General features: G+C 38.4%; 1 protein-coding gene across 1 annotated transcript in view; it reads left to right on the top strand.

Annotated features, from left to right (window-relative positions):
• MTR (5-methyltetrahydrofolate-homocysteine methyltransferase) overlaps window positions 1-13913 on the top strand; it is a 54474-nt gene extending 40561 nt beyond the window's left edge. Inside the window, exons 25-34 of the mRNA XM_009644117.2 lie at window positions 168-288; window positions 3207-3288; window positions 4078-4176; window positions 5306-5381; window positions 7689-7844; window positions 8527-8723; window positions 11186-11386; window positions 12641-12833; window positions 13580-13692; window positions 13827-13913. Of these exons, the coding sequence (XP_009642412.2) occupies window positions 168-288; window positions 3207-3288; window positions 4078-4176; window positions 5306-5381; window positions 7689-7844; window positions 8527-8723; window positions 11186-11386; window positions 12641-12833; window positions 13580-13692; window positions 13827-13913 (1325 nt within the window). The remainder of the gene's footprint in view (window positions 1-167; window positions 289-3206; window positions 3289-4077; window positions 4177-5305; window positions 5382-7688; window positions 7845-8526; window positions 8724-11185; window positions 11387-12640; window positions 12834-13579; window positions 13693-13826) is intronic.
• Window positions 13914-14278: the final 365 nt, after the last annotated feature.

Here is a 14278-nt window from a genome sequence, read left to right as displayed (position 1 = left end):
ATTATGTCAAACCTCTCTTCTAGACTAGCAACTACCCTGCTTTTTATCTCACTATTTTCTGTCTGACACATGAAGCTATCTGATATATGAAAAAAATGCTTTCTGTAATAATATCTGTGTCCTTCTAGAGTGGATTTTGTGTCTGTGTGTTTGTGAATTTTTAATAGATATAATTGGCCTATCTGGCCTCATCACCCCTTCTTTGGATGAAATGATTTTTGTCGCCAAGGAAATGGAGAGATTGGCAATAAAGATTCCTCTGCTGATTGGAGGAGCAACTACTTCTAAGTAAGATATCTCAGTTGGGAAGATGGGGAATATGTGTGAAAATAGTGTTAACCAGGGAAAAAGAAAATTTATAGCAGTTTCTCTCTCCCTTTCCCTCATTTTCCCCCAGCACACATGCTGGTACATATATACTTAAGACAGAATGTTGTTTCTTACATCAGAAGTCCTAGAATATAGAGATAAAATGCAATTGGAATACAACAAGTAATGGACATCTTAAACATTGCATTTTTGCAAGTGTTATGTATTTTGCAAATGTATATTTTATGTGGAAGTACTATACATCCTTCTAAAAGTTCATGCACATATGCATATGAATACAATTCTGTTCTTCTAAGGGCTTGAATGATCTGGTTTGATTCACTAAAGCATTCTGAAAATGCGGGATTTTGAGACTAGAAATGGTTATGTTGATGTGAGGGACCTATTATCTTTAAGAAGGTTAATGAATTTTCCTGGATCACTGTTCAGCACAGTGCTGATGGGGTTGAGAGCCCAGTCTTGTTCAGGCAGGCTGATAGGGGATAAATTCTAGCTGCTTGCCTTGAAGGAGTTACCATTTGGCTTTTGAGAGATCGAGCTTTTTCTGTTGAGATCTTGTTTTTCCAGATCCATTCAAATTAAATAATACAGCTGCTGTGATGTCCTGAAGACCAGTGAGTGTTGACAGCTCACTGACACCTAGTATTAACATTACCACAAATGTGTGGTGTGTAACGGCCTTGGGTCATGCTCTGCTAACTGGTTTATGTAAATGTGCTTAAGTAGGTGGCAGCTCAGAAGCCTGCAGAGGTCATTTCTTGCATAACCAGAAGCTGTTTAGCAGTGTTGCTTGCTTTACCAGAGTAGCACATATTCTAGCAGAATCACTGGCTTCTGTATTCTTGGCCTTAGCAAATCATCCCATAATTTGACAGAGAGTGAAGAGTAGGATCACTACCTGTCTTTATGGGTCCTGTAGTTGTAACACAAGGTTAAGTGTGTACTTTTTCTCTTCCATATGAGTCTCTTTTCCTATGGCTTTGATACTGAGAACAAACATGGAGGGTTTTTTCTTAAAAAAGAAAAGGGGGTGGGAAAAAGGCTTTATTCTAAGTAGAGGCCTTAGGAGAGCCTTTTCTTCGTATCTTTTTAGTGTTCGTACACAGGGCGTTGTGGCTTAGTAATTGATGTCAAATAACCAGCATCAAACAACTTTGTACAATTTATACACAGAGATGAATGTAGCCAACAGCAAGGCAGCACTAATTTTATCCTTGTATATGGAAATTATTGAAGAATGTGTGTATAATTTTGTCTACATAAATAATAATTTTATTCATGTAAACTGTGTGTGTGTATATATATATATACACACACATTTATGCATATGCCCAGGCACATATGATTTCTCTAAAACATGTCAAGTAAATGTATTCTTAATGGAGGACTGGACTGGTGATCTATGTTTAATTTTACTTCCACAGTCTTAAGTTTAACCTCATGTGTGCATTGTGGAAGGTTGTGTATATGTCAGAGGTTGCTGATGAAGAACTATCTGCACTTTTTCTCTGTAATAAGTAGATATTGTTATCTGGAATAAGGAGACTATAAGTACTGGGAATGGTGGAAAGTGAGGCTAGTTTGAAAGAGGCTGGATTTCGCCTACAAAATCTAGATAATGGCATTCCTTCATAACTTACCATAATTATGATGTTTGCATTCTTACTATACTGCTTTGGTAAATTCAGATGCTGGCAAATAATGGTGATGGTTTTGTTGCGGTAATTTTATTTTTAAAAAAATCTAAAAATTAGTGTGTACAAGTTGATACAATGCCATTGTAGGACCATGACCTGTTTGTTTTCCTTGTTCCTATCAAAATAGAAGATACAATATCTTTTTCTAAAAAACAAAGCTGCTGAGATCAAAAGTGTATTGCCTAGAAGCAAATTAAGACGACCCTGGACATTTTGTTGCATGGCCGTGCAGCACAGTCATCAGTAACCTCCATGACCAAGTGCTTTAAATATTTGACACAACCTGAAGAAAAAGGAGATCTTATCTTTTCTGTGGAAGAGTGCTTCTTGGGTTCTGATTTAAATTCATTTTAAAAATGGTGTTTGACCTTAGCATTGAAGAAAGCAAACTGAGCTTTGGCCTGCAAGGTCTTTGTTCTTGCAGTTGCTTGCAGTTTGCCAAGACTCTGAGCAACTGGGGTAGCCAGTTGCATTTCATGTGATAGCTTAGGCTTCAGTTTAGCACTCCAAACTTTTAATTTGATCAACAAAGTAAGTTGAAATGCTGAAGTATTTCCATGAGGACTGGTATATGAGTGAATGCTAAATAATTGGATGAATCGAGAGGTTTTTATATGAATGACTTGACTGATCAAGTAGGTGCAAGTTTGTAATATTTATTAGCCACTGGCAGAATTGCTTCTTCAGATGAGTGGAGAGCTTGTGCCTCTGGTTTTGAAGTAGAGCATCGTAGAAATGGAATGATCATCACTGAAATATGTTAATGCTAGTCCATAGACCCAGAAACTGGCATGTGGGAGGGGAAAATATAAGATGAGCAAAAAAGATTAAGAAAAAATTGTTAGTTTGGAACATTCTCACTGAAATTTTCTGAGACTCAAAGTAAAGAGTTGCTGATTTTCAGTCAGCTGGTAAGACAGCGAGGAAATGTGAGTTGGCATGTTATTTATGAAGCATTCTGATGCTCTTTGAAGAAAAGTGTTTATGCACCTATTATTAAAATCTGTGTTTAATCATCCATGCATAGCAGATGGATGAATTGCTTTCTTCTTTTGAAGTTCTGGTCTATGCATTTAGTCAGGATTTATTTCGCCGGGGGTTTTGTCTGGGTGGTGGTTTGGTTTTGTTCCCCTCCCCCCACTGTTGTGAAATGCTCACTCTTTTTCTTTTTCATTTAAGAACACACACAGCTGTTAAAATTGCCCCACGATATAGTGCACCTGTAATTCATGTCCTGGATGCATCCAAGAGTGTTGTGGTTGTAAGTTCTAAATTACAGTTTCTCATCTGTGAAAAAATATATGCCGTGTTTTTCTGTTGTGCCTCCCATCCTTTCCTCTAAGGCTTAATGTTATGGCAGAAAATTGAAGAGCCACAGCAGAGACCAGTTTCTGAACTCTATTGTTTCAGTTATTTTTTGCTGCCACGTGGTTATCTCATCTGCCTTGTGTCAATTATTGTTACTGGATACCTTTATTTAAATGCCTATTTCTCTAGTGAGGGTGACATGATTCATTCTGAGTCCTTGACTTCAGTTTTGAGATGTTTTATAGTGAAGAGCGCTGGGGTTAGATGTGATCTGCTGTTCTGTCTGTTTTGGATATATTTCTGAAGTTAGTGAGCAGGCAACAGTAGTATTATGAAATGTCTGGCTGAAGTTTTCTGGGATGGATGCTCGCTCTGTCAGACAAATGGGTAGCCTTAGCTGGCAAATACCTGCTGGAAAGAAGTAGGCCAAGCTGCATGGTGTTTCTATGACTGTTTGGTCTCTGTAGTCTTGGGGTAGTATTCTCTCACATCTTTTCAGAGCCAGACTTGGCTTTGCTAATACTACCTGTGTAGTAGGGCAGTACTCTCAGTAAGAATCATACTCTTAAGTATGTTTTGAACCTAGCCTGCAAATTAGTTGTAAGGCTTAGTTTAGTGTTGTCAAGTGTAATCGGAAGCAAGAGTTTGGAAGACAGATAGCTTAGCCTGAAGTTCATGCTCTGTCCTTACTATATAGTATGTTACAATATGTACTTTAGCGCTTTCTCTTTACTTTTTTCAGTGCTCCCAGCTCTTAGATGAAAGTGTAAAGGATGATTTCTTTGAAGAAATATTAGAGGAATATGAAGAAATTAGACAAGAACACTATGAGTCTCTAAAGGTACAAATATAATTGCTTTTGCTTCTTTTATTGTTTGAAGTGGTTAGTACTTGCTTCATTACTGACTCTCAGTTTCAGCTCCTTATGAAGACTTTCAGGTACATTTGTGCTGATTTAAAACATGCAGTAGAATTGATGGCAAACTTCCAGAAATATTTACGAAATCAAGTTTTCTAACCTATAAGGGAAAATTCTGTATGAGCCTAACACATGCTTGGCAAATTCTTGATTGCCCTCAGTGGTCAGTGGTATCTAGGACATCTCCATGGAGCTGGCAGTCACGTCAACTTAACCAACCTACAGGAGACCAGTGCTCTCCTGGAGCTGGAAAAAGGGAGCTACACTGGGGAAACTAAAATGGCACTGGTTGCTTTTGCTGATACTAAGCCACACTCTATTTGAGTGTTTTATAGTGCCATGCTTTCCTGATGCATTCATGTTGTTTAGGTTAGGGACCTGTGCAGTCTCAAAGTGGAGAGCTGAGGCTGCCATTTTTGGAAAGTGAAGAGAAGGAAGCAATGAAATGTGGAGATGGACTGTGCAAATTAACAATAAGAAACAAATGACATATGACTTGAGGCCTCCTGCTGAGGGCATTTGGCTTAACCAAGCTTAAGACTGTCTTTGTGCAGGGAACCAGTCCACTGAGCTGAGGTCAGTGAGGGCAGCACTCTTTTAAGCAGAGGTCAGCAGTGAATTCATGGGCTTTACTGAAGTTGCTATAAATTTCCTGTGCCTTTCAGAAGAGCCGGTGATTTGCCCAGAGGCATGCTGCAGTCACTGGTGGTGGTGACACTGCAATCTAAAGCTTTTTGCAGGCAGTAGGAGAATATCTTGCTGTACCTGTGTTTTCATGTAATTTGAAGTAATAAGGGGACTTCTAGTGTAGTTTGGAGGAACTAGAAATCTTGTAGGCCAACTTCATTAGAAGTGCACAGGAAAAAATAATGGTACGGTTGTGGCGTAATATTACTTTACACTTCTGAAGTGGGAGGTGTTGGAACTGAAATTGTCATTGGATTTGTCCCAAAGGCCATTTTGAGTAAAACTCTACCACCAAGTCAACAGTTACAATGTATCTGTCTGAAGGATGGCTGGCTTTGTGAAATTAACCTTTATGTCAGTACAGGAAAGAAGATACTTGTCTCTACAGCAAGCTAGAAGAAAAGCTTTCCATAATGATTGGTTATCAGGCCATAAACCAGGTCAGTTTAGATGTTGTTGTTTGTTGTTGCTGTGCCTTTATTTTATGTATTATGTATATTCTTAATTAGATTATGCTTCATTAAACTTCAGGATATAGTAGTGCAACAACTTGAGTAAATTGGTGTCTGAGCCAACATTTTTTTTTTTTTTTGCATAGATCTGAGCGTCCTGTATCTGCTTTATATTTTACACGGTATATTTAAAAAATAAATTAATAGTTAATTTAAAAATTGGGAAAAAAATCCTAAAACAATGAGTTACCCATAACACCATATAATCAAAATTTTAATGCCTGCCTTGCAAAGTAATGTCAGACTGGCTCATTATATTGCAAAGCTTGCAATATCACATTTAGGGAACACACGTTGTGACCTGGCATTTATATCAAATTCCTCCTTATACTTCTTCCTACCCTTCTCCCATCAGTGTCTGTACCAGTTTGATTGATTTTTTTGATTTTTTTTTTTTTTTTTAAATTAGAGAGTAGAGGTATAAACAGCATTCCACAAGAAGTCACATCCTGCAGTGACATTAACACTTCACTGCTTTCTGTCATTTCATTTACAAGACTCAACAAGATGCTAATTTTCAATAGCTCATCTTAAAGATTGTATTATAAAGTATTGAACAGCACAGACGGTCGCGAATGAATTTGTGAATCCTGCCGACTATGTTAATTTGTCATGAATGAGTGACTTTATACAGTTCGATTTAGTAGCAGTTTAGAATTTACTTGCAGCAAATCACAGGATTTGACTGTGATATTTTAATAGCACTCAATCATCAGTCAATTAACAAAGTGATTAGACAAAATTAATCATAACCGCGATTTAAAGATTTGAAGATGGTAAGGTTCACACTATTACTACATGGAAGAAGTACACAAGGGAAAATGAAGTTACACTCGAGTTAGAATGATTCACAGAGAGATGTAGGGGATAAGGGGACCCTCCTGTTGAGTGCCAAGGTTCAGAATACACCCCCTTGCTTTCTAAACTCCTTTTCAGAGAGAAGTCTAGGTGTGGCTAGGTCCAATCTTAAGACTTCGCCAACAGTTTAAGTCTAAAGATAATATATATCTAGTAGCAGTAAAAGACTCACTTTGTAATTAAATCGTATATCTAGAGACTACTTAAATTGATTCACACATGCATACACACAGACATGGTTGTTTACATATATATACAAAAAGGTATACTTTCCTTGAGTTCAGTGAAATACATCAAATGTCTTGGCATTTCTCAATGGGAGAGGGTTGAGCCTCAAGGAGTGGTTTCAGCCCACGCTCCGCTGTTGGTCTTTGGTGATGGACCTCTGATTTTAGCAAACTTTTGCTAGCTCTGAGAGGCGTCCCACTCAGAGGGAGATGGTGGTTGCAGCCCGCTGCGGTCCAGGAGAGCTCAAAGGGCCTCACTTGGGACCACTGTTTCATAGGATCAGGAGGTGATTGGCTTTAGTCATCAGTAAATTTCCAGTGCGGGCCACAATCCAGGTCGGTGTCCACTGGAATTCCAGTGATGACGGTACGGTGCCACTTGGGCTATAATTCAAGTAAGGTATGTCCTGAGGCTATGAGGAGATAACTGATCCTGTTCTCACTTCCTGCCTCAGCAGTGTAGGAGTTTCTGGAATGGACAGTGCTGCCTAATCATCTGACTCCTTACACTAAGGCCAAGATCTGATAGGAGTTTCTGAAATCGTAAAGCGGTCCAGCAGAAGAGAGCCGGTGGGGGATGCACCACCACACAGATAGAACAAGTGCAAAGCTGCAGCTACATCATAATATAGAACCATCTCACTTTTTTACTTGTGCACAGGTACCTGAACAAGTGTGTGTGGTTGCAAAAGTTCTTATAAATTACCTGTTAATTTACAGAACTATTCTACAGTACCACCTGTGTATAGAAAGCGGGATTTGTAAATGTGCAAGGTATATGCCCCAAAATACATTGTGTAGGGTTTTTTTGCTCTTCTGTTTTGGCCAGTGAAATAAGTTTGGAAGTCCCAACAGCTAGTAAGTGTTGCTTTATATGAAAGAACAAAAGGCCTTACATTTTCTATTTCAACTTTATATGCCTTGTATGGTTTTGTTTGTTTGTTTTTTTAAACCATATTTTTATCACTCTGTGTTGTAACTGTAGAGTATGGTATGACTTGGGAACAGTATGACAATGAGAATTCTAAGACAGTTGCTTTGGAAGAAATCATTTGCAGTGGTGGAGCTGGTGAGCATCAGTTATGCTGCACATAAAAGAGCAATATTAAATTACTTTCATCATGTTGGATTGTACTTCTTATTCCTACAGTTAAACCGAAATTCATGGGCACAAAAGTCTTTGAAGATTATGACCTGATGAGGCTGGTAGAATACATTGACTGGAAGCCTTTCTTTGATGTCTGGCAACTTAGGGGAAAGTATCCCAACCGGGGTTTCCCTAAAGTCTTTAATGATAAAACTGTAGGTGAGTATTGAAATTAAAAAACCCAATCCTAACAAACCTGCCGTGCTGCATTAACATCCTGAATGCTTTGAAATAGTGAAAATACGTGGAAACCTAGGCTCACTGAAATAACTTGTTTAAAGCAACACTTGGTGAACCAAGTATTGGTATGTGAGGCTGAAAAATAAATGGAAAAAGATGCTCAATCATCTTATTTAGAATTCACCTACCAAAACACAAGGAAGTATTTTAATGACAGCAAATGGCAGCAGAGCACTTAGATATATCTGTGTCCCCATTGTGGGTGAAGATGGCAAGAGGGCACTGTCTCCTTTTGAAACTATTCAGTAGGCCTTGAAATACATGATGAAACTGTGAGGATGACACTGAAATTAGTGTTCTGGATCTGCTTCACTGTGGTAATATAGGTGCATACACATGTTTTCTGTTGCTCATTTTGTTCTGCATCCTCTGCCTCTACTAGAATGGTGCTGGCTGAAATTTTTTTTGCAAGATATATTTTGTTACAACTGTGTAGACATAATTACACTGTTCTCTCTGTTTGCTGTAGCTGACAGATTGTTGCAGTCATCAGAGAATTATGTGGAAAATTAACCAATCTTCAGCAATTCTTAAACTCATTTAGCCAGTTGTAAAAACATACCTTTTCTAAAGGGTGGTTGGTTTGGTTTTTTTTTGATAGGTGAAGAAGCAAAGAGGGTTTATAACGATGCTCAAAATCTACTGAAAATGTTGATCAATCAAAAGAAATTACAAGCCAGAGGTGTGGTTGGATTCTGGCCAGCTCAGAGTGTTCAAGATGATATCCATTTATATGCTGTAGAAGAGGCAGTGGGATCTTCGGAACCAATAGCAAAATTTTATGGCTTGAGGCAACAGGTACAATGATAGAACATTTGTTAAATGAAGTGATTTTTTTTTTTTCCCCCTGAATTGCAAGACTGTAACAGGAGTGCCCTATTAAAGTCTGTGCAGAAAATGGTGGTTGTAATCTGTCTGCCCGTTGTCTTGACATTTCTTTCAGTAATAACGAGACTTGTTAGTGATGACCCAGGTATTTGTATTGTAGTATCAGTAGTATTCTGCATTGTAGTAGTTGTACAAAATGCTTTATAGATTTGACATCTTCAGATACGGTATGCATTTTCTGTCTTCATTTTAAGATGTCCTAAAGCGCTGTACTGTATAAATTCATCACATGGATCCTGTGTGCTAAATTAGAACCTAATGAACCTTAATTCTTGAATATCCCTGGCTTCTGCCTTAAATGAGAGATTCTGCTTGAATCTGTTAAAGGTTAAAAACACTTATAATTAAAATACCTGGAAAGTAAAGCTCAATGGAGATAAGTGGTTTTGATAGTCTTAATTTTTATGTAAGAAGAGGCAGTTTAGAATTAGTTGGCTGCTAATTCTGATTGAGAGAATCATTATTTTAAGTATTCATGCTTTAATCATACTTACCTAGATTTGCATTTATTTTGATAGATTGAACATTTTCAAAATGTTCTGCCTCTCCTTATTCCCTGCTTTCTGGCTTGGCTTCTTCATAGTTCACATATTCAGAGTCATCAAACATGGCAGAAACAAATTTAACAACTACCTAAATTTCTGGAGTACAGTATTCTATGAGGACAGCCAATATTGCCAAACTGTGCTAAGAAATATGTGACTTTAGCTGTTCCAGTTCCCTGGATCAGATTATCTGTTGCACAGAGATGGATCTAGTGTACCTGGACAATCCATGGCAGGTGTTTATATAAACTGTTCTCACAAGCACTCAGGCAGGGCTGTTCCAGGGCCTTACTACCTAGTTAAACATTTTGTGATATCCCATGTAAATCAGTTTATTTTCCTGACTTTTTCCCAGGGTTGTCCCAAGGAGAATATCTGATTTGATATTGTTTCTGTAATGGTTTTTACTACTGGAATACTGTTCCTTTGTCTTTTTATCTTGTATATTCCCAGTTTATTTGGGCTTTTCTCAAAGGTTAAGGCCATTAAACTCTGGGCTGTTATGGGTACTTTTGGACGCTGTGTCTCTTTCAGTCTGGTGGTGCGTAGTAATTCAGCAGAGGCTTCACCAGAGCAAAGTAGAAGAGAATAATCCTCTCCCATTTCTTATATAAAATGTTCCTTTCAGTACACAGAGTTCTCTCTGTGGTATTGACACTGTTGAGGATGTGTTGTAAATCGAAAAGTTGGAGATGCATTTAGTATTTTCCTTAACTGTGATCATTACAAAAGAACCTTAGAATTAACATAGATTTCACCTGTGTGGAAAAAGGGTATTTCTTCAGTTTTATGGTACTCCCTGTAACCTAGTAGGTTATAGAAACTAGGGAAATGACCATTTTTCTTCGTTTTTCAGGGGTGGTGATGTTTTATTTGTTTTCTAAACTGCAGTTGGGAGTGGGGGGAAGCATTGTTAAAATATTCTCATGGAATAAGAAAACCTGGAGAGGAATCTTCAGCTAAGTGATAGCCATGAAATAACTTTAGCTCTCTGTAAGTTGGATACATTTACAAGAGCTGTGCCACTTTAAAATAGCAGTCATGTTCCCACAAGGAATATTCTGATATGATCCTCAACTCTAAAACTACTTGTTAGGTGCTATGGCTAGCATTGTCACCTCTTTCTATTCCCTTTTTTCCATTTTGGAAAAGGATCCAGAGAGCAAGATATTTCCTATTTGTGTAAACCACTTGAACTTCGTTTGGGATTCAAATCTTCAATAGCGATAAATGCAGATAGATGCATTTTGTTTGTAAATGTGTTTGGCTACTGTAAACCTACATCCCAGGGTGCTGTTTTGACTGGATTACTGAGCACATGGTTTGTGGCATAGGAAACTAGGAGTGTTTATAAACTCTCACGGCCATTCTAAAACAGGAATTGCTGAAGAATTCTACAGTTCACATAATTGGGATGTGAACTATCAACCATCAGTTTTGTTAACAAATGTAGAATCTGTGAGTGCTAGAGATGGAAAATTCCTCGTCTTACCCAGCGGTTGGCAGAAGAGTGTTCCTTATTTTGTAGTAATATTCTTACTAGCTCTAAATAGAAGCAAAACATCTCTATGTGCGTGTTCAGCACAGCGTTTCTCTCCTTTGACACTTTGTTCTTCAGTGATCCAAACACCCTCAGAGTACGAGAGGTGTTTTTCTTCTAATTCAAGTACAGGAAAGCCATTGTGGCTCAAAGACTAGTTAGGTGTTTGTCAGAAATGCTGTAAGCCCTTTAGGCTTGAAAATACAGGTCTTTATCTTAATAGCGTGCTAAGAATTAATAGATTTTTTTAAATGTTCTGATTTATTGCATTGTTTTTGTTACTTCAGGCTGAAAAGGACTCTGCCTGCACAGATCCATATTACTGCCTCTCTGACTTCATAGCACCAGTGGATTCTGGCATTTGTGACTACTTAGGCCTGTTTGCTGTGGCCTGCTTTGGTGTAGATGAGTTATGCAGTGAATTTAGGAAACAGGATGATGAATACAACATCATAATGGTAAAGGCTCTTGGCGATAGGTTGGCAGAGGTATGAGGTTTTACCATGTGTTCCCTTGCAAATTATCTGACTGTACTAGATTGGCTTGGCAGGTTTCTGTTTCAAGTTTTAGCATAAACTTAAACTGTTGCCTTTAATACATGCTCTGCGTTTAAATCTGGAGGTGAACTGGTTCTGAAATTGTCTTGAGAGGAGAGTCCTCTACTGAGGCAGAGGGGACTCTGCTGTCCATATCTTCCAGCTGTGGAAGCCTGATGCCAAAGCATCTTTGAGTTCTTTATGAGGGTTTTGATGATTGATAGAATTTAGTCGATTTTAAACCAAGACTGTTTAAAAAGAACTATCTTTAAATCTTGTTTTATCTACATGAGAATGTGTTTGGACCCAGGTGTGACCCACTGGTTATATTCCTGAATTGCAGATATGCCTTCTGCTTTTATGGTTATCGTACAGATGTATCCAGGGTACGAGTCTTTTGACTTAACATGTTTTAGGCTTAGACAGACCTGCTCTTAAAGCACCCTGAAGTGGTTTAGAAAAATGCCATCCCTTCCCTCCTACCCCTCTATCCCCATCTGCCTGCACCCATGATTACACTTAAGTATCCATGTTAAAATTTACAGCAGCTTTGGTGCAATGCAAATGGGGTATGCTCTACTTGTGTATTTCAAGCTATAACAGAGTTTCAGAAATTATTATGAGATGCCATCTAAAGATATTTACTGAAGTGGAAATTTCTCCTGAAGGCAACCATTGCTGGCAAAATAGCGTAAGCTGTAAGAGCAGTTAAGAAAAGCCATTGCCTACTTCCAACAAGAGGAAAGGTCCTCTACCAAAAAGAGCAGCAGCACTTACATCTGATACTAGCACAGAGGTAAGAAGGATGTGGCCTTCCATAGCTAGACCTGGATGAGATACCGAGGTAGTCAAGACTTCAGTGCTATAATGACGTGTCACTACCACAGGCTAACGAGCTTCATCTTTTCCAGTTACTTGTCCGCATCTTTACCTCTTCGCGTATGTAGGATTTTAAAGCAGGACAACAAAAAACCCCCATTGTCTACACGTCTCTTCATAAGAGAAAAAACTAAAATACTTAAATTAGCAAAATAAGTACTGTATGCAATTTTTAATGCTGTCAAATTTCTCACCTGTGGTAAGAGCTCTCTTAAAAATTAAAATTGGAATGGGGAGAAAGTCTCTATCATTGTTTGTCTTCATCAAATAGATACTGCATCGGTCTGCACAAATTAAAAATAATAAATCTTTGCATTCTATTCCAAGGCATTTGCTGAGGAGCTCCATGAAAGGGTTCGAAGGGAATTCTGGGCTTACTGTAGTAGTGAGCAGCTAGATCTCTCTGACCTACGCAGAAATAAATATGAAGGAATTCGCCCTGCCCCTGGATATCCAAGCCAGCCTGACCATACAGAAAAACTCACCATGTGGAAACTTGCAAACATTGAGGAAGCAACAGGTACCTCTGCTTTACTAAGATTCTTAAGCTGTTTTTATGTAAATGAAAGATGGAATGCCAACAAAACAGCGAATTGGGTGGTACAAAGCTATATAAAAAACCCAAACTGAAGCAGTTCTGGGAGTTGCTGTCTTCCCCTTTTCATTGCCATTTTTGTTTTGCCTCATTCAGGGAAGAATTTGCAAAATCCTGCCAGTGCTTTTGGTGAAGGAGTAATGTCCCTAATTAGCAGATAGCATGCAAACAGGGTTCTGCTGCACAGAGAAAAATTCTAGCATCCTTATGGTTGCAAGGAGACATTCCAGATACAAACAGGAAAAAAGCCAATTCAGCAGTGTATTTACCAGTCCACAGAAACCTTGAGATGGTAACTCTTAAAAAAGGAATTAATTCTGTTCGTTTTCCTCTGATGTTTTACGTGTCAGCCATTTCACTGCTCTTCCACAATTCCAAAAATACCTTCCTGTGTTTCAGAATCTCTGGTTATCCCTTTCATTTGCCAAAATGTCTTAGTTTTTTCCTTCAAACTGCAGTTACTCTACAGTACTACTGTAATGAAAGTCTGCAATATATTTAAAGCTATGTGTATTTTTTTAGTAGTTAACAAGCGGGAAATGGTTTTGGTTTTAGTTCATCTGAAAGCATCCTGGTTTTGAGTTTGCTTGAAGCTGCCCAGCAAAAAAGGGTTCTGAATTTATGCCTATTATCAATTCAGAGAGTAAGAAAATTCTCATTCTCTTTTCCAGGAATTGGCTTAACTGAATCACTAGCAATGATACCTGCTTCCGCAGTTTCTGGCCTCTACTTTTCCAGTCCCAAATCCAAATATTTTGCTGTTGGCAAGATATGTAAAGATCAGGTAACTTGCACTGTCCATTGTGGTAGTGTTGCGGCATTCAAAAACACTTTGTGAGCAGGATGTTCCAAAAAACTTTGTAAACAGTAAAAGCTGGTGTTTCCAAATCTTCATCATGTTTTGTGATCCCTTTGCAGGTTGAAGATTATGCAATGAGAAAAAATTTGTCTGTGGCAGAGGTGGAGAAATGGCTGGGACCCATTTTGGGATATAATACTGAATAACTGTGACACTTGTGGCTGAACGTTTTCTTTTGATGTTCTGTTCACCAGAAGGAACAAGAAAATCCTTCCCACTGAAAACAGCTTTCCTCCATCCATCCCAACAGCTTGTCTGATTGTTTTTTTGATTTTTGATAGAGGAACTTAATATTTCAAGTCTGCTCTGTGCTCTTGGCTTGGGACCATGAATGTATTGTAGATCTCTTAGTCATAGCAATATACTTTTATTTATTTTTATTTCTTGGACAAATACTTCAGCTGAGCAGCTAGGGGTAGGGTGAGATGTGGAAGCTGGAAAGCTCTCCTGTCCGCAGGAAGGCTTTGAAATCAGGGGCAAGAATTTCTATCCCATTGACTGTGGCTATACG

This window comes from Egretta garzetta, unplaced genomic scaffold (assembly GCF_000687185.1).
Source record: "Egretta garzetta isolate BGI_Z169 unplaced genomic scaffold, ASM68718v1 scaffold118, whole genome shotgun sequence".
Taxonomy (NCBI): Eukaryota; Metazoa; Chordata; class Aves; order Pelecaniformes; family Ardeidae; genus Egretta; species Egretta garzetta.
This window is presented reverse-complemented; position numbering and strand designations above follow the sequence as displayed.